We start from the raw sequence: 26,059 nt of genomic DNA on the forward strand, positions 1-26,059 counted from the left end.
ATCACTTATTTCTGATTTTTGATCGTTTGTTGTATCTGATTCATTTATTTCATCTATTTCATTTACTTCAAGGTTTTCCTTTAATTTTTGTTTTATTTCATTTATTTCATTAGTTAATTCGAATTCTTTATCTTTTTCTTTTTGTTTTTCCCTTTGTTTAATGTCATATAATAATTTTAACTTAGCTAATTCTTGTTCTAATTCACTTATTCTTGTATTTTTTATTTCTTCTAAATGTAGTACTTCTTGCTTTGCTTGTATTTTTATTTTTTCAATCTCTCTTGATTTATCTATTTCTTCATTTTCTTTTGCTATTCTTACCATAGCTGCCAAACTATCTTCTAATTTTGCTGTTTCTTTTTATAACATTAAATATAAATTATTTCCTATTTTTTTATATCGTCTTCCTAGGTTTGAAAATATTATTTTTATCATTAATCCATCTTGATTTTCATATGTCTTTTCATCTACTGCAAACTCTTCTTTATTCATTATAATTTATAAATTATGTTATGTTGTAATTTATATTCAAGGTGATCTATTTGTATTTCTAACATAAATATAACTTTTCTTTGTGCTAATATTGATTTATTACATACTCCTGCTAACATATTTTCTATTAATTTTTTTTTATGTTGTAGTTCTTGTCTTTTTTCATCTATTTTTTCTATCAATTGTTGCTTATATATTTCTTTGTTCATATTGCTTTTTCAAATAACAAACATATTTATGTTCTGTTTTTGAAATTATGTTTATCAAATGATTTGTCTTATCATTACTTGTTTTAGTAAGTTGTGATAATTCATATTCTATGTATAAAGGTTTTAACTTTTTCCATATTTTTCGCACTTTTCTATCTATCTTGGTTTTTGTTATTTTAGTTTCCTTTCTTGATGTTGTATTACTCTTCATTTTTAATAAAATATTTTTTCATAATATTCCCTTTTTAGTAATATTAATTGTTGTAATTCATTGGCGTTATTTTCAATATATTCTAAATATTCATCTTCTCGAGTTCTTAGATACATGTATACATTATTTATTAGTAATTCTTCAAATGAATCTATTTTTTCTTTAGTTTCTTTCCAAAGCTGTAAGTTTATATAATCTATCATTGATCTCTGAATATTTCTAGATCATCATATAAGTCTATGTCAAAATTATTATCACAAAAATCATCTTGTATAACTAATTCAGCCCAACCTTGAGTTGTTACTTCTATTACCTCATATGTCAATAATATATCATAAATTATTCTTTTTATATCTGTATTAAGACCTATTAATATATAGAGTATTAATATCTTGTAATTAACATCGTCATCTAATAAATAAGAGTTCATTTTAATCATTTTTTTCTCTTAAAATTTTATTCCTTCCAACCTCTTAATAGATTATACTTATTTATTATGTAATAATAATGGTTTAATAATCATCTCGTCTGGTCACTACTACAGTTTTCTTCTTTTGATTGGTTACCCTAACAGCGCCTCAACTTTGTTTACTCCCCTAAACGGCCCTTTTGCCTATCGGTTTCAACCTTAGGATGGCATAGTCTTGCCATACCTATTCGCAGAATAATTCTGTAGCAAACTTTCTAAAGATGGTTATTAGAACATTATTAAAACATAATAAACAATTACAATCAACAAGAGATTATCAGGAATAAAGTAATTTAGCTACTCATGAATTTAAATGTGTATACCTGTTTTTGTAGATTTGTTGTTTCAGATTTGTTCTCCATAATCAATAGCAAAAGAAAATGAAGAAATAGATAAATCAAGAGAGATTGAAAAAATAAAAATACAAGCAAAGCAAGAAGTACTACATTTAGAAGAAATAAAAAATACAAGAATAAGTGAATTAGAACAAGAATTAGCTAAGTTAAAATTATTATATGACATTAAACAAAGGGAAAAACAAAAAGAAAAAGATAAAGAATTCGAATTAACTAATGAAATAAATGAAATAAAACAAAAATTAAAGGAAAACCTTGAAGTAATTGACCCATTAAATAACAATAAGCGTATTTCTGAACCAAAATATTGATGAAAAGAACATTTTTGGATTAAACTACAAACGGGGGGCTTATTTGTTCCTTTCACATAGTTTAAGGACTTGAATCAAAGTATTGACGGTAAAGATATTTTTGAGCCAAACTTTAAACGAAGGGCATTTTCTTCATTTCACATAGTTTAAAGGTATTTTGACTCTTTTTCCTTTATAAAAAAATATTTTTCTTTATCCGACAATAATTATCCACTATTAACTTGACACATATTTCTTAAGAAATAATAATTATACGAGTAATATTAGTATTTATTAAATTTAATACTTTAAAAAGTATATTAATATCAAAAATAAAAGAAATATAAAAATAAGTAAATATTAATTTTAATAAATACTTTTAGTATAATAGACAACTATCGCCTAGGAGGGTATATGTGTTCAAAATATTTGAGTTTTCATGACCACACACTTAGTTTTCTAAATAAGCACATAGAATCTATTTTTTTTTAAAAAAAGGAAATTTCTAAATTTGTTATTCAAAGTAGAATCATATTTAAATTTCGAAACTCAAAAAAGGAAAAGTAAATTAATAAAATAAAAAGGAAACAAAAAGAAGAAAGAGAAAAGAATTGTTCTATTCCTCTACCAGTTTACCTCTCTCCCTAAACCCTAACCTTAACAAAATTCCTCTTCAAAAAAAATGGCGTCAATGCATTTCACAATATTCACTCTCTTCACAATCTTCCTTCTTTCATCATCAGCTTCACCTTTCTCCATTTCTGTAAACAACAAATTTTCATCATCTTCAATTTATGATGTTCTTAACTCCCATGGACTCCCTGTTGGTCTTCTACCTAAGGGAATTAACAATTTTTCAATAGATCCTTCATCAGGTAGATTTGAGGTACATCTTCCGCAGTCCTGTGCTGCCAAATTCGAAACCCATTTACGTTATGATAGTACCGTGTCGGGTACCCTAAATTATGGTCAGATTTCAGAAATTTCTGGTGTAGCGGCTGAGGAACTCTTTCTTTGGTTCTCTGTTAAAGGGATCCGTGTTGATATTCCTAGTTCTGGGTTGATTTATTTTGATGTCGGAGTTGTTTCTAAGCAGTTTTCCCTTTCTTTTTTCGAGATTCCACGTGATTGCACCATTACAAATGATGTGTTGCCTAAAGATCTCATTTTGTTCGATAATCGTGGGAGAATTGTGGAGGTTTGATACCATTTCTGATCATTTATTTCGTATCTGTGCTTGCTGTATGTTTAATTTTTTGGTAGTATAACTTGTTAATAATTCTTCGCCTTTGAAAAAGACTTGAACATTGATATATACCATTAGCATTGACGAAGTAATTCATGAGAGCTGTTTATAGGTCCGTCTGGTGATGCTAAATATTTCAAACAATTCTTTTTGTTGTTGATATTAGTTCATTCTGAGATTTGTTAGTTGTTACACTCGAGGTGCTCTTGGCAAAGTCTTGTATAACGAAATGTGATGTTGCTTTTGTTTTGAGTATTCCTGAGTCATTCCAGGTTCTTGTCTTTTCATATTCTTTTACAGGTCTAAATCCCCCAAATTACTATTGAATATAGATGCACTGTATGTATTTTCTTGTCTAGTATCTCCATGTTTATTTTTGCTCGTCGGTTGAATTTTGCTCGATGTATGAAGAATAACATGCTCAGGGCTGTGGTATTTCTTTTGATTTTGGTTAAATATTGAGGTTCTTTCCTTGTCCTTTTTTGTTTAAAATGTGATATGGACGTTAACAATCTCAACTGATGAAAAGTGTAGTGGAATGATCTTAAATTTCTCAAGCTTGACTTGTAAAAGAATTCTGTGATGACCTGAAATTTCTTATTCATTCTGTTGCAGAACCTATCAAGGAAGTTGATTAAAGAACGACCGGGAAATAGCAAGGCCAGGGCTGTATCCTAAATTGGAGAGATTTAAAGCATAATGAATGGCAATGAATTACTGGTTCTTCCTCCAGGAGCATATCCAAGAGTCCATTTTTTTCTCCTTTGTGTGTTTGCTATATCTGACATTCACATCATAGAGTCGTGGGAGTGTTGTTGATATGGAAGACTTCAAGGTAATGGTAACCTGAATCCTCTATGAATATATATTGCATAGTTTGTAGATGTATATATAGTTATTACAAGTGTATGATTTTGTTCTAATCATATATACAATCTGGGATAATTTTAGTTTTTGTAAATTGAAGTTGAGATTATTGTTGTGCTAACTCAACATCTTGCCGTGGTTTGAAGTGTGACAAGCTAATGCATAATTTGAAGTCATCAACATATTATCATTTTGTTTCCAGTCGTTTTGTTTTACGATTAAGGAAAACTAACGATTGAGGAAAACTAGTACCATATCGGGAGTGTGATCTTGTATATTTTCATGGCTGATTATGCCACTCCTGCACTTGCGTAATGTGATAGATGTATATATTTTCCGATGTGGTTGATTCTCTGTCAACTGGTGCACCTACGTCTTTTATGTAGTTGCAAATGTATAATCATTTGAGTAGTGTTTGGAGGAAGCTCAGCAGTCTCCTTCAGAGATAGAATGTTTATTATAACCATATTGAACTATGGTAGTCAAATGGATTGTTTGCAAATTCTTTTCCTTAGCTGCAACTCTGCTCAAGTTATGGTGACTTACTGAATGACTCGCTGGAGGTAAAATAAAAAATAATGCCAAGTTGAATTCCTTAACCACTAATTAAGTCAAAAATTATATTGTTTTAGTGTTTTTCCCTTTATGTTCTTTAACTTTTTCTTTTTTTTTTCTCAAAACGAATATAATCTGGGTATGTGTTGTCTTTTTAAGTTATCCTTTTCTTGTTTTTTCATTTTCCCCATATTATTGAAAGAACACTTTCTTGAGAATGAAAATTAATATTCCATGTAGCAGTAGAGAACTGATATCTTTTTTGAAAGATAAGTTTATAACTATCACTAATTTCAATACATAGATTGATAATAAAAGTGGCAGTCTTGTTAAATTCTTGGGACATACCCAACCCAAGTATGAAATTGCAAAATAGTGATAGATTATGGATCTTGTATATTAATTCTATAAGATCAAATTGACACAAAGGTGTTTCTATTGTATGGACATCTCCCAGAGACCTGATCGGGAATATAATGAAGGCCGATAAATAGGTCTATGTTATCGAATGATTTTTAATACACTGTAAAGTTCACGAACATAATCCCAATGTTACAAAATATTTAAATATTAAATTGTACCATTTTAATTGAAATGTTACTAATAACTTTTCGACTTCCTTTGAATAATTACTAATTTCATAATATTTATTATCTATAATCTTTATCTACAGATAAAATCTCACTACATTAATATAGGAGACACCATGAAATATAATTATTTTATAGAGATATTTTTTTTTGAAACAGTTCGTTCGTCATGTATTATTCATATCACAAAAGAATACATCGGTAATGAGAGATGGAGGGTTAGTATCCCACTCCATCGAACCAGACATAGTAGAAACAGATGCTCTAGCAAGACAATGAGCAACCTGATTCGCTGATTTCTTAACAGCCGACAAAGAAAGAAAAGGTGATTCTTTGATAAGAGTTTTACAATCAAAAACTAAAGAATCAAAGTAAGAGTAATTCACCAAGTTTTCTTCTAGAGCTTGCTTCACAAGTAGATTATCAGTTTCCACAACCAACCTCGTTTTATTGAATCGTTTCTTTAGCCAACTCAGAGCCTCACACACCCCTATGATCTCGGCCAACAATGGGCTAGCCACACGACCAAGAAATAAAATTTTTCCCGCAATAAATTGACCCAAATGATCACGTAGCACCATGCCTATTCCTGCCAAACCAGTATTGATCTCGTAAGAGGCATCAATATTACATTTAATTGTGTCAAGCAAAGGTCGCTCCCATTTAGCAACCATTTTTGTAGCAGCAACAACAGTCATCTCGGCTCCCGAATTAGCGCTCCTCCATTCCTTCAGCTCTTTCTTTGCGCGCTACAAAGTGGCAGCGGGCGCACTTTGTTTATTGTTCCAACATAAATTATTTAATGGCTTCCCATAAGCTCCACAAAATCTGACTGCTTCCTCCATTTTCATTTTTGCATTGCTCTTTCTTTGCTCTTCAAACCATGCCACAAAATCTCCTAGTACATCCTGCCAACCAAACTTTGATTGAATCCAACATTGTTTTGCAAATTGACAATCTACCAAGCAATGTTTCACAATTTCTGATGCTTGCAAACATCGAGGGCAAATTGGACTAGCTACACATTTTTTCTTAGAAAGACTCTCACATGTAGGTAAAATATTTCTCAAAGCTCTCCAGATAAAGTTAAGCACCTTAGGCGGCAATGATATACTCCAGATGAATTTCCAAAGTTGTTGGTCTTGCGAGTTGGGTACTAAGTGTTATTATAAAGGAGACGATACCCACTTTTCACAGAGTATAATCCTTTGTTGTCCAATTTCCACATCCAAGTATCTCTTTGAGGCTTAATATTCAATGGAATTTGTCTAACAACCTCCATATCAACTTCATTAAAGAGAACACGTAACAAATCCAAGTCCCATTCGTTCGCACCTTGTTTCATAAGATCTGTCACTTCCAAGAAAATTAGAGCTTTCAACATAACTTGAGTTCTCCTTAAGGAGCCATGGATCATCATAAACTCTTGTTGTTTTTCCATCCCCAATACGTCGGAGACATTCTTGTTTCAGAATACGCTTTCCTGCACATTAACCTCGCCATACAAAGCTAGGATTTGAGCCTAGTTCCGCATGGAGAAAATCAGATTTATGATAGTATCGAGCTTGAAAAAGCTTACTCACAAGAGCCTCAGGCCTAGTTAACATATTCCACCTTATTTTTGCGAGCATGGCAATGTTAAAATGATGGAGCCCCCGAAAGCCGAGACCTCCATCTTCCTTTCGCAGACAAGCTTTCTGCCAAGACATCCACTTTATTCCTCGATTTTCTCTCGTTCCCAATTTTCACAAAAATCCATTCATGGCTCGCTCAACAGGTTCACATATATTACTGGGAAGTACGAACATATTCATCACATAAGTTGGAATTGATTGAACCACTGTTTTGAGCAATACTTCTCGCCCTACTCGAGAAAGACTAGTACACTTCCAATTGTTTATCTTTGCAATTACTCTATCATGAATATAAGCAAAGACAGATTTTTTGCTTCTTCCTATTACTGCCGGCAATCCAAGATACTTTCCAGGAGCATTCACCTCCTTGACATGAAGGATATCTACGATTTCTTTTTTCACACTTTCATTTGTATTAGGACTGAAGAAAATATCAGATTTTTGAAAATTTACCTGTTGACCAGAGGCCGCCTGATAAATCTCCAAACATAGCTTGATAGTTTCTGCCTCCTCCTTTGCTGCTTTAAAAAAATATAAAGCATCATCCGCAAAAAATAGGTGTGAAATAGATGGTGCTTTATTGCAAATTTTGACACCATGAATTCGACTCTGAATAGACAGTCGTTTCAACAATGCTGATAAACCCTCTGCAACTATCAAAAATAGATAAGGTGATATGGCATCACCTTGCCTCAAGCCTCTCCTTGGAGAAATATTTTCGAACTGTTTGCCATCATGACTAAATTTATAAGTAACTGTCGTTACCATCTGCATAACTTTATTCACCTGCTCCAAATAAAATCCCATCTTTATCATCATTGTTCGCAGGAAGTCTCATTCAACGCGATCATAAGCTTTACTCATGTCTGTTTTAAGTGCTGCATAACCCACTTTGCCTTGTGTTTTCCTCTTTAGATAATGCATAACTTCAAAGGAATCATTGCATTATCTGTAGTGTATCTTCCTGGAATGAATGCACTTTGGGCCTCAGAGATTATTAGATTCATACATCGTTTCATTCTGTTTGCAAGGACTTTACAAGTGATTCTATCAACAACATTGCATAGGGAGATAGGCCGTAAATCTGAAACAAATTCAGGTTGTTTCTTTTTTGGGATTAACACAATATTAGTATTGTTACTTCCTGGCGCAGGTGAATTGTTATTCAAACGTTCCATAATGGCCTCAGAAACATCATCTCCTACTGTACTCCCGAAATGTCGAAAGAAGCCTGGATTTAATCCATCAGGTCCGGGAGCTTTATCCGGGTGCATGCTAAAAACAACATGTTTGATCTCTTCAACTATAACAGGGCGCTTCAAATCCTCATTAATTTCATCAGAAACATTCCTATCAACAATGTCAATAATGACACTAGATGGACCCTGTTGTGTCTTGAACAAATTGTTGTAATAGTTTACAATAAGGTCACTCAATCCATTCTTCCAATTAACCCAACTTCCTGACTCATCTTTCAATTGTGATATTGTATTCTTTTTCCGTCGTGAGGTGGCCATAAGATTAAAATAACGAGTATTTTGATCACCTCTTTGCAGCCAAAATTGTTTTGATCTCTGTTTCCAATAATTTTCTTGTTGGTTCAATAAGATTTCATAAGAATTTTTGGCACTATTATAGAGAGCAACATGAGTCGGATCTCTACTACCTCTAAGTATCTTCATCTGTGTTTTGTAATGCCTCATCTTAAGTTGAAATTGTTGCTTTATATTGCGACCCTATGTCTGAAAAAAGCTCCCACAATGTTCAATTTGAGATGCAATATGTTGTCCCTTTCCACGATTTCAACCTTCTTCTACTGCCTCCTTAACATCAGTTTCTCGAAGCCATGAATTTTCAAAACGAAACTTCATAGGTGAATATCGAATGCTTATTCCTAAGGAGATAAAAAGAGCCATATGGTCACTACAAGCAATTTCCATATGGTACACCGTAGCTCTGTTGAACAGTACACGCCAACCAGTCGTTGCAAGGGCTCTATCCAACCTTTCTGAAACCCATCCATCCGTACCTCTTCCCCTTTCCCAAGTAAATTTATTTCCAACATATCCCAAGTCATGTAATTCACAGAAATTAACCGCTCGTCGATAACCATCAAGTCTCCAAGCGGGTTGTTGAATTCTCCCCATCTTATCTCCATAGCTAAGAATATCATTGAAATCCCCTGCGATACACCACGACAGTGGGGATTTATTCTCCAAAGACTTTAAAATCTCCCAAGACTGCCTCCGTCGGTTTGTCGCAGGGCAACCATAGAATCCAGTATATCGAAAGTCAGGAATCCCTGCGATATGCACCTCCACATCAATAAAATATTTTTGAGAATTAATTACTGATCACATGCCCTTATCTTTTCATAAAAGGGCTAAGCCACCACTCTGTCCTTCTGGATCAACAACATTCAAGCCTTCAAAGCCTAAATTATCACAAAATTGTTGTAATTTAGTCTTGTTAACTTTAGTATCCTGTAAAAAGATTAAATTGGGCTTCTTATGTTCGACCAAGTCCTTTAGTTCGGAAATTGTACAAGGGTTGCCAAGCCCTAGACAATTCCAGATTAAGGAGCTCATTGGATTAGGCGGGCCTGGAGACCAAATCCCGCCTTGGACAAGTTTTTTGGCCCATCAGAAGGAATTAATTTGCCGGCTGCGTCGCGTTTCCTTCTTTTTTCTAACGGCGTCAACCCTTCATCATCAAGCTCATCTTCCACTATATCTTTTCCATATTCAACTCCATCCCTCATAACTATCCCAAGATTCTTGTAATCGTTTCCATTATTAGCAACACTCTCATTCTCACAATGAACGTCATTTATTTTTTTCTTTTGCATATTCTTTCCTTTTCCTTCCCTCACCTCCCCAATATTTTCTGCCTGATCATTCCCTGATTTGTTTTCCTTTCTCATACAGAATCCATCCGAAAAATCCGGCTGATAATTCTCTCTTTCCTTATATTGGCACGCGCCTCCTGTCGATCTACTTTCTGACCTAATCCATCACATTCCAGCCATGGTTCCTTGTCGCCTTTCAGCACGCAATTTCGGTCCATAAAGAAACTGTACTTCATTACTTTTCGAAGATGATTTAGTTTGCGGCAAAACTTGTCTGTGTGACCAATCAAACCACATATAGAGATATTATTTTATTGATAAATTAATATTTATTGATTTAAAGAATGTTTTAAGATTCGATTAAAGTTAATTTTGATTATAACAAAATTATGGTATCTTATAAATTTATGTACAATATTTATTGAATTCACATAAAAAATAAATAATTTTTTTTGGTAACAACTGTAAAATATTACCATAACCTCCAAAGAACAAATACAAATAAAAGAGCACCTATTCCTGAAACAGATAATAAGCCTCTAACAAAACAAAACTAGTTACATAACAAATGGTGAATAAATTGTCTACATTTACTTGCTTTCTTTGAACCACCAAGTAGGTGTAATCTTTCACTAATTTCCTTCTTTATCTATGTTACTGCATCTTCCGCATGTACACACATGTCTCTAAATCTCCTCCAATTTCTAGCACGCCAAGTGTGGTATATAATTTCTCCGCATATGGCTGCCATGATCTCTTTTTTGAATTGCTTCCAATGATTCCTTTTTATGTTTTCCAGGATTTGTACAATACCAATATTCTGCATTTGGAACTTTTGTCCACTGTTGCATAGCTTGCCACATAGATGATGCCCATTTGCAATCTTCAAAGAGATGGACATAAGTTTCCGTTACTTTTTACTCACATAAACAACATGTAGTATCCTCCACTTGAATCTGCAGTCTCAACTTTCTTTCCTGGGTGAGTAATCTCCCTTGGACTGCTAGCCATGTCATGAATCTATGTTTTGGTATAGCCATTGACGTCCAGATTAATTCCGTAATATTCCATCTAGGCTTGGGCCCCATAAGTGCTTGATACCTCTTAGTAATATAATACTTACCAGTTTTAGTCAACATATATCCTCTTTGATTGTACTAGCCCTGCATGTGCTCTTTGAGTGCATTAATTTTCCTCCAATACCAGCTACTGTTGACAGGAGTTTTATGAGTCCATATTGAAGTGTCAGTCTTCATATTTATGCCATGAACCCATTTAACCCACAGTGACTCTTTGTTAATAATAATTTTCCATAATAATTGACTCACTCCAATTGCTACAACCTTTAATATTCAAACCACTTTGCCTTTTTGGAAAGCACACTTTATCCCATGCAACCAAAGCTACCTTTTTCTTATCAACACAACTTCCCTATAGGAAATCTTTGTATAACTGATCCACTTTCTTCATAATACTTTGGGGAAGGATGAAAACTGCTCCCCAGAAGCTATGAACAGAGAAAAGTATTGCATTAATCACTTGCAATATTCCTGCATATGAAAGCTGTTTTGAGTATGTTACTTTTATTCTTCTATCAGGGACCAACACTCAATCTTTTTCCATTTCTTAGGTGACAAGGGGAGCCCTATGTATTTAATTGGAAACACACCCTCTGAAAATCCAGTTCTGGCTAGGATTTGAATTTTTATACTCTCATCAACCCCAGCTAGGTACACATTAGATTTCTCCAAGTTAGCCTCCAAACCAGTAGAATCACTAAAGTGAGCTAATGCCTCCATTACTCTATTCACTGAGTCCACATTTCCTTTGCAAAAAATCATCAGATCATCAGCAAATATAAGGTGTGTGAGTTTCAATTTCTTACACATTGGGTGGTATTTGAAGTCTGGTAATTGACTCATTGTATTTAGTGTTCTAGACAAGTATTCCATCACAAGTACAGACAACAAAGGCGATATTAGATCTCCTTGCCTCAAACCTTTTCTGCCTGCAAAAAAAAAAAACCATGATTACACCCATTGACTTTGATTGAGAACATGGTGGCTGTTACTCCCAACATAATCCACTTCACAAATTGTCTAGGAATCCCAAAATGAATTAGCACTTCCTGCAAGAATTCCCAGCTGACCATATCATAGGCTTTTCTCAAATGTATATTCGTAAGACTTCTTGTATATGCATTCTTTCGGTTTTAATGTCTCAAGATATTATGTCAAATGAGTACATTATGCATCATTGATCTTTCTTGGACAAAGGCTGACTGAATCTGTAAGACCCCCAAAATGAGTTAGGGTGTCTAGATCCTAACATGTTTTTATTAATGTTATAATGTCCTAAAATGACTTATAATATGGTTTATAGGCAGTGTGTAAAGTTTGAGGTGATTTGGAAGTCAAACGTCAAGGGACGACCAAGATGTTTGACGACTAGTCACCTATGTGCCTCATGTGTTTATGCGTGTTTATATATTGTATGTCCTGAGATTATGAAGACTTTAAATGATTTATAATGATGTTTATTGGTTATATGGTGTTTCATGAAGTTTGGAGGTCAAAAAGTCCAAGAACGTCTAAGGTGTTAGAAAGATAGCCCTTAAGATGCTCAATGTGTGTCTTGATGGGTCCTAGCCTGTTTGGAAGTGTTATGTGTATTTGTTTGGGTGAAACTCATGTGGGAGGTGTAAAACTTGTAAAGGGTTGTATTTACGTTGGAAACGTCCGGGTACAACTTCTAAAGGGCCCCGCAAAAGGCCCCACAAGAAGGACCCAAGGCTGGTCGAGACACTGACTTGGCAATGTCAATCGACGAGCCAAATGATGGCCAGTTGGTTGACAAACGGCCCGTTGGTGAGGTATCGTCGATGGAAACTTAGCCTGGGCATATCAACCCAAAAATAGGCCAAGGTCCAATCGACGGAAGCCAAAGGACGGCCAGTCGATTGACCAACGGCCAGTCGATGTCATCTGTCGATGGTGGTCTGCATCACTGTCATGCAACTTTTTTATTCAAGGGGTAAATGGGAAATTCACCCCACGTCCTAAACGGACTATAATTGATTAATTTACCTATATTTGGGTGTATATAAGGGATCAAACACGTGAACAACCCATTCCCAATCCCCTTTACACGAAATTGAATTTTCCCTCTAAAAATCTTCTCCCTAGAAACTTCCATTGTTGTTGAAGCTCAAGAACAACTTGGAGCATGGATTCCTATGGTTTCTTCACCAAGTTTTAGAGGTTTTAATGTAGATAAAGGTATGGTGATCCTTCATCGAGTTCTTCTCAATGTTTTCAAAGAAAGTTTCATGATCAAAGTTCTTCTTCTTTAATCTATCCATGGGTTCTTTCTAAAAATGTTTTAAATGGTTAAATCATGATGAATTGATGTTAATGTATTGGTTTAAACGTGATTTTAATCCAATTGCATTATGAACCCATGTTCCCTCCCTAAATCGATTTAGTCCTTGCATGGGCTTTGTGATCTTGACTTGTTATCAATTGAGTTGTGATTTTATTACGTTGAAGTGGTTATATCTACTGTTATTTATGTGAATTGATGTTGAATTAATGATGAAGGATCCATGAGGATCAATGTATGAATATTTGAGTATGAACAACCTATGTTTCTGTGTATTACAGTAATTTTCGATTATAACAATTGTGTAAGATTTCAATTATGCATAGCATCATTGTAGCTACTGCCTTAAGTTGATATTATGGATGAATTGTGGGTAAAAATCCTTGATGATCAAATTAAATAAGACTTACATGAATCGATCTAGTTTCTTCTAGGATATTAAGTAGTAACTTGTGATCTTGATGTTGGAAGGGTTGCTATATGACTCGATTATGATTGATTGTCCTTGGCTACTGCCAGTAAGTATAATGTGATGATAATTAGGTATAATTGATCCAATATGAATAGATAACCATGGAATTGGTAAAGATTGATTTGGACTCTTTTAGCCTACAAAGTGGATATTATAATGTATATCACATGATCTAAATGTTAGGGTAGATAAAACATGATTTCTTTTAAGTAATGATCTCTTTAGCTACTGCCCTACATTTGTATTGTTGATAAACAAGGTGTATTGATCAATGATGATCAAAGGGTGAGAAATTGGTAAGAATGTTTATCTTCTCTACTTTTCTATAGTAATGTAGTTGATGAAGCCTTGTATGGTATTGTGTGGTATGGTCTGCTTATGGTGGCGGTGTTTACTTTATTGTCATTATATATGTGTTGACCATAGGCTTGCAGGTAAATTGATGATTATATGAAGGAGTGGTTATGATGATCACCTTATGTGTAACTTGTGCCTAGTCTTCTTCTCTAGTTGTGAATCTAGGTGATGTTGCTATTATCATGAGCGTGTAAATGGCTTTGTTAAGGTTGTATGTACTTACTGCCTATGATGAGGTCTTATAATGTTATATATGATGTTAAGCTAAGATAAGTATATAAAGGCTAAAGCTTACTGTAAAAATGTTGTAAGTCTTAATAAATGAGTCTTATGTTATGTTAACCATTCTATGATGTTCTGTGATGTATCATTCACTAGGATGACTTGATAGATGTACTAGCATAGGCAAGGGTATGAGACTTTGACTATGCATTGCACATATGCACCTTGACGGGATAGTTCCTGGATTGGTCTTCTAAGGACATGCGTAGGATTGTATGAACATGTTATGAATGTGACTTATATGCTATGATGTTAAGTATATGATATAATGAAGTATGAATGTGCATAGTGTCTTGGAGTGTTGATATGAAAGAATTGCTCATATAGGTACACATATAGACTTATGCATTGATATATGAACATGTATGACATTATGTGTTATGTGAAAAGTTTTCTCACCTATGAATACACACACACATGAATGATGATATAGATAATAGAGAGGCCTTGAAAGGTTTGCCAAGAATACTCTAAACTAGATAAGTGCTTGAATATGCTATAAGCATATGAGGAATGAATATCCTAAGCCTATGTTTTATTAAAAAAATGTAATAAAGTCTTTTCAATAAAGGGAACTTAGCTTATAACCGAGTGAACTTGACATTGAGAGGTGTTGATTTCCCTTGGAGGGAGATTCACCATTTGTCCCTTATAGAGTGTTGACTTCCCTTAGAGGAATACTCACCTATGTACACACATGAGGTGTTGACTTTCCTTTGAGGAAGATTCACCCATGTTTTTCATGAGAGGAGGCCCCAATTACCAAGTGGTATGAAGAGGGAAGACCTATCTCTTAGTTCCATAAACTATGCTTGACACATAGGATCTAGTAAAGTGAATTCACTTAGGATGCTAGGATGTATGTTAATGTTCTACCTTGGCTAGGTAGGAACACCTTCCATTGGTGTAAGGCTCTACAACACCAAATTCCATGTTTAGCACCCATGATCTTAGTGTCGGTTAAGGCTATTGTTTCCCTAATGTAAAATGGACAATGGAAGTAAATGAATAAGATCCTAACTAGGAAGACTTAAGGGAGGTTACTTAGTATAGTGGAAGTAATGAACCCATCTAGACATTGCAGAAGTATCTCCTTAGGAGGTCCTAGGAAGGTGACCTAATGTGTATGTTTCTGCTTATGTCCATATGCATGACTTTGTAGTATTTGTCTACTTGTTATGAAGATGTGCATGGTATGAATCTATAAGATGTGATCTTATCTTTATACGCACTATGTTGGTCTAAATGGCTATATGATGAAGGTCTTGTATTGACATGAATGAAGTTGTCTCCACTTACTTGTTGATGTATAAATTGAATGTTAAGGTTTGTGGTCTCATGAAGGGTTTATTAAGTATATGGTGGGTTATGGGGCTTTACATGTGCATTGCACTAGTAGACTAAGATTGGGGTCATGAACAAGGTCTTATAATGACGTGTATAAAATGACGTAAAATATGTTTAACTTGAAATAACTTACTGTAATGTGCCTTAAAAATGCATTAAATTCTATATGTGATTTTCTATGATGTTTGGCCTTTGAATATGTTTATGTAAAGTATGTGTATGATATAAATGCCATTGTATAAAGGTTTTATGAAGATTAACTCAAAAGGCATGATGTATGATTTCAAGAAAATGTCCCTTTTAAATGCATGTTTTTGCATGGTTGTTATACTTAATGCATTCTTGTACTAATCCCATTCTTCTCTACATTTTTACACAAAATTTAGGTTATGGATGCTTAAAGGATGTCTATTATTGAGGAGCTTGATAGGTCATTCCCAAGCTCAAGGAAAGGGGTCCTTAAGTTCCAAGGATTTCCTACTCATGTCTTAATGTCAAGTCTATTAAATGTTGTATAGTTATGTCTTATGTTTTAAGGGTCGTGTTCCTAATGTATTCTAATGTTTTTGAGTCTAAGATGAAAAGAGACTTAGGGTCTAAATATGTATTATGACCTATATTTTATATATATATATGAAGTAAACTTTTCTAGCATATGATGTGCAATGAAAAGTTTAAATTTTCCGCCAAATTTACTATGTCAATGCGATGAATGATAACTATGGGATTGTATAAGACCTCCGAGAGTTCAAGTACGCCATGTTACTTGTAGGGGGTGATCTCCGGTTGTGACAAACGTGGTATCAGAGCATGAGGTTTTTAAAAAGTGTTTTAGGGTCCAAGAAGTCTCATATTGCCACGTCTAGTAGAGTCTTGTTTCATTAGTGGTGAGTCGCGACACATCAAATGGTACGAGAGGCTATAGGACGATAGAGTTTCCCTTCTTCGTCATTCTCATATCGTGCCATAGAACTTAACTCTATAAGATCTCTCTCTTATGTTTTCTTGTCCGTTGGTCTTTTTAGATGTGATTGCTTGGATGAGATTGTTCTCTTTGCTTGAGGGAGAAAAGGTGAGTTTAAATGCTTATCTTAGTTTCATGGCTTGAATGAGTATGTGTGAAGGTGAATTTTTGCATGTTTTGATGATGCGATGCCATTTGTGGCTATATATGAAATTTATGTGATAGTTAAAGCATTCTAGAAGTTGTTGTGGTTGACATGAGTTTCTTTTGGAATAATGTGTTACTATGTGGTTTTGCATGATGGTAGACATATGATGTGATTTGAACTTGAAATGCTTAATGACTACATATGGAAGCATGCTACCCTAAGAATATGTGCTAAAAGGTGTTCAATGATTCCCTTTGTATATATGTGATCCTTGATAAGTTGCCTAGTATGGATTGGAGTTCTTTGTATAAACTTGATCCTAGGTGTGATGATAGTATGCTTGTCTTGGTAAAGTCTAGTATCTCATACTGTCATGCTTTTCCCATCAATTGCCTAAATGTTGCATTTTTGGATTTTTGAGGCATGTTCACTGTAAAGCTAGACAACTTACTCTAATATTTTTGGGAAATCAACTAAATTGTTCTTTGATTGGAAGTTGTTGAAATGTGTATAGAATTGATGCATATGAACATGATAATGAATGTAAAAAGAAGATTTGCTATTTGGAATGAAGAATGAGAGTCTTATGGCATGATGAGTTGTATAATTGTTTTTACTTCTTATTGTGTTGTGAGTCCATTGATATTGTGGAATTCATGTTTCCCTTAGAATTGAGGGTAGTATTCTTGTCGTTGTAGGGTGATGATGTGGGTTTGATTGACCTAGAAGTTACCGTACTTTAATGTTGAAAGAGAAGAAAGAGTCCTTAAGGCTAAGTCTCCTCTATTGTTTCTCCTAATGATGTATGACCTTGGTGTCTATTGTATTGTGTGAAAACCTTATGTGGTTAAATGGTTTGACCTAACTTGATAATTGGAGGATAATTTGCCTAAAATGATAAGGTTTAGAATACCTTAGTGTTCCTACATTAACTTACTGTAAATTCCTTCTAAAGTTGTAATCACTTTTAAGTGATGAAATGAAGGTTGTTTAGTTAAGATCCTCTTAAGATTGGATTAAGTTGCTTCTAATTGGGTTTACCCTAAGTGGGGGATAGTGATGGAGTAGTACGGTTGTAGATATTATTCTACCTTGTCCATCTATTTCACTTGAACTTGAAACTAATGAACTCTTAGTAAGCTTGTTCATGAATAGAGTTTTTGCATAAAGTATGAATTGCATGACCCTTATATGTTTGGTTTGTATTAATAGACATTACCTTAAAGATATTGTGAAGATTCTAAAGTGCATGAAAGAAAATTTTTGATAAAATTTATGTTTTCTCATGTTGATTTGCATCTTGATATACTAGTTGTGCATTTGACTTCATTAAATAAGATAAGAAACATGGTAATAGTCACTTGTGATGTATAATGTTTAGCCTTATAATGAAAAGTTGAGTCTCTTCAAAATGAAATATGTTGAGTGTCTTGAAAATTATGTGACTTGTATGGTTTGTGAAGCATGATTGTAGGCTCACTTTTGAAAAGTGAAAGCATGTTTAGCTAAGTGTTAATGTGTGTGCCTATGACTTGTGTTATTTTTCTCAAAATATGCTTACTGTGAAGATGAGTACTATGTTAGAAATTGACATTTGGTGAAATTACTTCCTAATTGTTGTGATGTACTTGGTGTGACTTACCATTTAGACTTCACTAGGAAGGAAACATGAGCATGAATTGATTTAAAAGTTGAGAATTTCTCATTTTAAAAGGGAATTGACCTTGTACTTTGCTTAGGTGTGAACTCATGATACATGTAAGTGTGTTGAGGAGAAGGATATTCTTCCATGGACACCACTAAGCATGGTGTGGTTGAGTATGACCTTCATGGCACTAGGTCTAACTATAAAGATCTTTCTTAATTCAATTAACTCAAGTCTATGTGCGTTGAAGTATGAGTGCCTAATTGTTTCTTGAGTGTTGTTGAAATTTGCCTAAGTGTGACTTAAAGAAAAGTTGCAAAATGATATCTTAATAAATTGAAGTGTAATGACCATGTTATGATTAGGAGAAGGATGTCCCTCCTATGAACATGATATGAGCCTTTGAGTTTGATGCATTGAAGAGTGAGTGAATAGAAGTTTTGCTTGCTTGTGTGCATTGAGTGCTAAAATGATTTGATGATGTTATGAATATGATGAACTGCTTCATGATGCATTGAAGTCCTTGTTATGATTAAAGAGTCCTAAGTGTCATTCGAGGACGAATATTCCCAAGTGGGGGATATTGTAAGACCCCCAAAATGAGTTAGGGTGTCTAGATCCTAACGTATTTGTCTTAAGGTTATAAGTTCCTAAAATGACTTATAATATGGTTTATAGGTAGTGTGTAAAGTTTGAGGTGATTTGCAAGCTAAACGTCAAGGGACGACCAAGATGTTTGACTACTAGTCACCTATGTGCCTCATGTGTTTATGCGTGTTTATATATTGTATGTCCTGAGATTATGAAGCCTTTAAAGGAGTTATAATGATGTTTATTAGTAGTATATGATTTTTTTTGAAGATTGGAGGTCAAAAAGTCCAAGAACGTCTAAGGCGTTCGAAAGATAGCCCTTAAGACGCTCAATGTGTGTCTTGATGAGTCCTAGCCTGTTTGGAAGTGTTATGTGTATTTTTTTGGGTGAAACTCATGTGGGAGGTGTACAACTTGTAAAGGGTTGTATTTACGTTGAAAACGTCTGGGTACAACTTCTAAAGGGCCCCGCAAAAGGCCCCACAAGAAGGACCGAAGGCTGGTCGAGACACTGACTTGGCAATGTCAATCGATGAGCCAAATGATGGCCAGTTGGTTGACAAACGGCCCGTTGGTGAGGTCTCGTCGATGGAAACTTAGCCTGGGTAGGTATCAACCCAAAAATAGGCTAAGGTCCAATCGACGGAAGCCAAAGGACGGCCAGTCGATTGACCAACGGCCAGTCGATGGTCATCTATCGATGGTGGTCTGCATCACTGTCATGCGACTGTTTTATTCAAGGGGTGAATGAGAAATTCACCCTACGTCCTAAACTGACTATAATTGATTAATTTACCTATATTTGGGTGTATATAAGGGATCAAACACGTGAACAACCCATTCCCAATCCCCTCTACACGAAATTGAACTTTCACTCTAAAAATCTTCTCCCTAGAAACCTCCATTGTTGTTGAAGCTCAAGAAAAACTAGGAGCATGGATTCCTATGGTTTATTCACCATGTTTTAGAGGTTTTCATTTAGATAAAGGTATGGTGATCCTTCATATCTAAGTAACCTTTCACTTGGAGAGTTTTTCTCAATCTTTTCAAAGAAAGTTTCATGATCAAAGTTCTTCTTCTTCAATCTATCCATGGGTTCTTTCTAAAAATGTTTTAAACTGTTAAATCATGATGAATTTATGTTAATGTATTGGTTTGAACGTGATTTTAATTCAATTGCATGATGAACCCATGTTCCCTCCCTAAATTGATTTAGTCCTTGCATGGGCTTTGTGATCTTGACTTGTTATCGACTGAGTCGTGATTCTATTACATTGAAGTGGTTATATCTACTGTTATTTACGTGAATTGATGTTGAATTTATGATGAAGGATCCATGAGGTTCAATGTATGAAGATTTGAGTATGAACAACCTATGTTTATGTGTATTACAGTAATTTTCGATTATAACAATTGTGTAAGATTTCAATTATGCATAGCATCACTGTAGCTACTGCCTTAAGTTGATATTATTGATGAATTGTGGGTAAAAATCGTTGATGATCAAATTAAATAAGACTTACATGAATCGATCTAGTTTATTCTAGGCTATTAAGTAGTAACTTGTGATCTTGATGTTGGAAGGGTTGCTATATGACTCGATTATGATTGATTGTCCTTAGCTACTGCATATAAGTATAATGTGATGATAATTAGGTATAATGATCCCAATATGAATAGATAACCATGAAATTGGTAAAGATTGATTTGGACTCTTTTAGCCTACAAAGTGGATATTGTAATGTATATCACATGATCTAAATGTTAGGGTAGATAAAGCATGATTTCGTTTAAGTAATGATCTCTTTATCTACTTCCCTACATGTGTATTGTTGATAAACAAGGTGTATTGATCAATGATGATCAAAGGGTGAGAAATTGGTAAGAATGCTTATCTCTTCTACTCTTCCATAGTAATGTAGTTGATGAAGCCTTGTATGACATTGTGTGGTATGGTCCACTTATGGTGGCAGTGTTTACTTTATTGTCATTATATATGTGTTGACCATGGCCTTGTAGGTAAATTGATGATTATATGAAGGAGTGGTTATGATGATCACCTTATGTTTAACTTGTGCCTAGTCTTCTTCTCTAGTTGTGAATCTAGGTGATGTTGCTATTGTGATGAGCATGTAAATGGCTTTGTTAAGTTTATGTACTTGCTGCCTATGATGAGATCTTATAATGCTATATATGATGTTAAGATAAGATAAGTACATAAAGGCTACGACTTACTGTAAGCTTTTGTTAAGTCTTAAATAAATGAGTCTTATGCTATGTTAACCATTATATGATGTTGTGTGATGTATCATTCACTAGGATGACTTGATAGATGTACTAGCATAGGCAAGGGTATGAGACTTTGACTATGCATTGCACATGTGCACCTTCATGGGATAGTTCCTAGGTTGGTCTTCTAAGGACATGCATAGAAATTGTATGAACATGTTATGAATGTGACTTATATGCTATGATGTTAAGCATATAGTATGATGAAGTATGAATGTGCATAGTGTCTTGGAGTGTTGATATGAAAGGGATTGCTCATATAGGTACACATATAGACTTATGCATTGATATATGAACATGTGTGACATTATGTGTTATGTGAAAGGTTTGCTCACCTATGAATACACACACACATGAATGATGATCTAGATAATAGAGGGGCCTTGAAAGGTGTGCCCAAGAATACTCTAAACTAGATAGGTGCTTCAATATGCTATAAGCATATGAGGAATGAATATCCTAAGCCTATGTTTTATGAAAAAATGTAATAAAGACTTTTCAATAAAGGGAACTTAGCTTAGCATTGAGTGAACTTGACATTGAGAGGTGTTGACTTCCCTTGGAGGAAGATTCACCATTTTTCCCTTATAGAATGTTGACTTCCCTTAGAGGAATACTAACCTATGGACCCACATGAGGTGTTGACTTCCCTTTGAGTGAGATTCACCCATGTTTCTCATGAGAGGAGGCCCTATTTACCAAGTGGTACAAAGAGGGAAGTTCTATCTCTTAGTTCCATAAGCTATGCTTATCACATAGGATCTAGTAAGTGAATTCACTTACGATGCTAGGATGTATGTTAATGTTCTACCTTTGCTAGGTAGGAACACCTTCCATTGGTGTAAGGCTCTAAAACACCAAATTCCATGTTTAGCACCCATAGTCTTAGTGTCGGTTAAGGCTATAGTTTCCCTAAAGTAAAATGGACAATGGAAGTAAATGAATAGGATCCTAACTAGGAGGACTTAAGGGAGGTTAACTAGGATAGGTGGAAGTAATGAACCCATCTAGACATTGCACAAGTAGCTCCTTAGGAAGTCCTAGGAAGGTGACCTAATGTGTATGTTTATGCTTATGTCCATATGCATGACTTTGTAGTATTTGTCTACTTGTTATGAAGATGTGCATGGTATGAATCTATAAGATGTGATCTTATCTTTATATGCACTATGTTGGTCTAAATGGCTATATGATGAAGGTCTTGTATTGACATGAATGAAGTTGTCTCCACTTACTTGTTGATGTATGAATTGAATGTTAAGGTTTGTGGTCTCATGAAGGGTTTATTAAGTATGTGGTGGGTTATGGGGCTTTACATGTGCATTGCACTAGTAGACTAAGATTGGGGTCATGAACAAGGTCTTATAATGATGTGTATCAAATGACGTAAAATATGTTTAACTTGAAATAGCTTACTGTAATGTGCCTTAAAAATGCATTAAATTCTATATGTGATTTTCTATGATATTTGGCCTTTGAATATGTTTATGTAAAGTATGTGAATGATATAAATGCTATTGTATAAAAGGTTTTATGAAGATTTACTCAAAAAGGCATGATGTATGATTTCAAGAAAATGTCCCTTTTAAATGCATGTTTTTGCATGGTTGCCATATTTAATGTATTCTTGTACTAACCCCATTTTTCTCTACTTTTTACACAAAGTGTAGGTTATGGATGCTTAAAGGATGTCTATGATTGAGGAGCTTGATAGGTGATTTCCAAGCTCAAGGAACGGGGTCCTTAAGTTCCAAGAATCCCCTACTCATGTCTTAATGTCAAGTCTATTAAATGTTGTATAGTTATGTCTTATGTTTTAAGGGCCATGTCCCTAATGTATTTTAATGTTGTTGAGTCTAAGATGGCGCAAACACTTAGGGTCTAAATATGTATTATGACCTATATTTTATATATATATATATATATGAAGTAAACTTTTCTAGCATATGATGTGCTATGAAAAATTTAAATTTTCGGCTAAATTTTCTATGTCAATGCGATGAATGATAACTATGGGCTTGTATAAGACCTCCGAGAGGTCAAGTACACCTTATTACTTCTAGGGGGTGCTCCCCGGTTGTGACAGGTTCTCTGCAACTAAAAGACTAATAGCTTATTTCAGACTAATACAAATTAACTTTGATATGCATTTGTAAATGACATTACAACACGAGATAGGTCTGAATTGACTGACAAATTCAGGCTTATCAATTTTGGGAATAAGTGCGGTACTAGTTGCATTAATCTGTCTCAGAATCTTATTTTTCTTAAAAAAATCTAGCACTGCATTAGTAACATCTTCTCCCAGAATAGTCCAAGCTGCTTTATAAAATCCACTTCCAAATCCATCTGGTCCAGGGCTTTTGTTACTATCTATCTGAAATATAGCCTTCTTCACTTTTGTTGGCTCAAACCTTTTAATTAATTCACATTGTTTTTCCTTTGTAAGCACCATTCCTTTCCTTATTAGTTCCCCAACTGCAGGCCTTCTATTCACTGTCTCATTGCCTAGAATTTTTTCATAATACTCCAAAAATTGTTTTGCAATGACAGCAGGGTCTTTTTGCCAGTATCCTGATTTATCGTTTAATTGTGTTGTGGCTTGCTTAAACTTTCTATGTTTACTGACAGAGTAGAAGTACTTTGTATTTTCATCTCCCCGTCATATCCATGTAGCCTTGCTTCTTTGTTGTAATAATATTTCAGCCATATATGAAGATCTTCTGAGCTTTTTATACAGATGACTCTTAATTTTTGATATTCTACATTGTTTGGATCCATTTGTAGTTGTATCTGAGCCTGTTGCAGCTTGACTCTATCATCATTTGCTTTACTCACTACATTCTGAAAAGCTTGTGAGTGTAATGCTCTTAATTTCTTTTTGAGCAATTTCAATCTTCTCACAACCTTGTACATCATGCATCCCTCTGTATTCACCTTCCATCCTTCTTGTACTATCTATTGGAACTGTGGATGTATGCTCCATACATTACAGAATTGGAATGATCTCCTAGTCTTATATTCTTCAGTCAACATCACTTTTGCTGGACAATGATCACTAATACCCTCAGGTAAGAATAAGGCTTTACAATCAGGCATTAAATCCAGAAAATCTCTGTTTATGAATATCCAGTCTATTTTTGAAAAAAATTATGTTCTTCGTGCTTGTCACTCCATGTATATCTATTCCCCTGAGTTGGTAATTCCATCAATCCACAGTCAGTCACACAATCATTAAAATCCATGATTTCAGCCCACAAACAGGGTTTCCTCCTATTCTATCCTCTGCACTCAACATTGAGTTGAAATCACCAACCACCAGCCAAGGTTTGTTACAACTTTTACTTTGAGCAAATAAACTTGCCCACAGATCTTTCCTTTCTTCCTTGCTGTTAAAAGCATATACATATGTTATCTCAAAAGAAATTTGCAGGGAAATAAACATAACCTCACATGTTATCTGTTGAGCAGTCATACTAATGAGAGACACTCGATTGTAATCTGGTCTCCATGTAACCCATATTCTGCCATTATAATGTTTTTCCAAATTTGTGATATATTCCCAACCACCAAACATATTATCTGCCAATTGTCCAATCTTACCATACTTTATTTTCGTTTCCAGTAAGCCTATCAAGCTTACCTTTTCTTCATTGCGAAGGATTTTAATTTCCTTTTGCTTATTAGGGCCATACAGACCCCTTACATTCCAACTGAGGAGATTAACCATTTTCGGACTTTAGAATAGTCCGTCCACCCACTTTTACTGCATCAACTTCTAATTCATTCTTCCTTTGTAGTACCTGAAAAGAATTTATGCTTTCTATCCGAGCTGACTGACGTGGAGGTGTAACACCCCGTAGCCAAACACACCAAAAATTAGTTTTTCAGAAAAATCTACAGGTGCTACCACGGTGGCATCAATGGACTGCAGCCTGAACCATGGTCCGTCCTGCACAATCGTCGATGGGATCATAAACTCTGAAAAATTTCAGCCTAGAAAAATTGGTTAAGTCTTGGACGATGGACGGACTTACGGTCTGTAGGTCAAACGAAGGTTCGTAGTCCGTGACTGTAGGTGGAAAATTTGCAGCCAGTTAAGGGGAGAAGCAGTTGGGTCAACAGAAAATGATCATAACTCTTAGCACAAAATAAATTAGATCTCCCATGACCTACCCACAGATAGATAATTGAATTATCTTTCCATATCCACCTACCTTGCTAAAATCGGACCTCCAACTAAAAAGTTATGTCCATTTTAGTAAAGGCCTGTCGAACAGGCCCTCACGACGGACCCAACGACGGGGCGTCGGCTGCACGACGGACCGTCAGTCCTGGTCGTCGTGAGGCCCGACAGAAACCTTCCCAGGGGTCTTTTTGATCTTTCCCACTCCGTTTAAACCCTAAGTTACGTCGTTTTGACCCTAAATCATCAGATTTAGTCAGTTTAGGCCTAGAAACATAATTAAAACATATCCAAGTCAAATCATTAAATCAAAACTTAGAAAATTAGAAGCAAAAGAGGAGAAAAAAAGCTCAAGAACCCTAGTTCAAGACCGCCACAAGCTCCAGCATTTCCAGCCCCGAAACTTAAGTATTTTTCCGTGGATTTCATCACCAGGTATGTGGGATTTCACTAGTGGGTTCCTTTCACCCATTGGGTCCTTAGTTTCAGTCAGTTCTTGATTCTCTTATCATGATTAAACCTAGGGTTTCTAGAACTTTGATATAACTTAATGAATTTATTAAATATATGTTCCAAATCAGATTATCATGTTATTACTCAGATTATCGCATGAATTTCAGAAACCTAGCT

The 26,059-nt window shown here is 34.7% G+C and overlaps 3 protein-coding genes and 1 pseudogene across 3 annotated transcripts; 1 reads left to right on the plus strand and 3 right to left on the minus strand.

Moving 5' to 3' along the window:
* Positions 1-2,592: 2,592 nt before the first annotated feature.
* LOC107012424 lies at positions 2,593-4,382 on the plus strand. The gene is made up of 2 exons (XM_015212267.2): positions 2,593-3,225; positions 3,889-4,382. The coding sequence occupies exons 1-2, from the start codon at positions 2,710-2,712 to the stop codon at positions 3,949-3,951; spliced, it is 579 nt and encodes a 192-aa protein (XP_015067753.1). The 5' UTR covers positions 2,593-2,709; the 3' UTR covers positions 3,952-4,382.
* Positions 4,383-5,452: 1,070 nt separating this feature from the next.
* LOC114076496 lies at positions 5,453-6,284 on the minus strand (annotated as a pseudogene).
* A 746-nt stretch (positions 6,285-7,030) lies between these two features.
* On the minus strand, positions 7,031-7,726 carry LOC107013425. Its single transcript, XM_015213337.1, has one exon. It carries the CDS (start codon positions 7,724-7,726, stop codon positions 7,031-7,033), a length of 696 nt encoding a protein of 231 aa, XP_015068823.1.
* Positions 7,727-8,721: 995 nt separating this feature from the next.
* Positions 8,722-9,066, minus strand: LOC107013426. The gene has a single exon (XM_015213338.1). The coding sequence runs from the start codon at positions 9,064-9,066 to the stop codon at positions 8,722-8,724; it is 345 nt and encodes a 114-aa protein (XP_015068824.1).
* Positions 9,067-26,059: the final 16,993 nt, after the last annotated feature.

Source organism: Solanum pennellii, chromosome 3, assembly GCF_001406875.1.
Source record: "Solanum pennellii chromosome 3, SPENNV200".
In the NCBI taxonomy this organism is placed as follows: Eukaryota; Viridiplantae; Streptophyta; class Magnoliopsida; order Solanales; family Solanaceae; genus Solanum; species Solanum pennellii.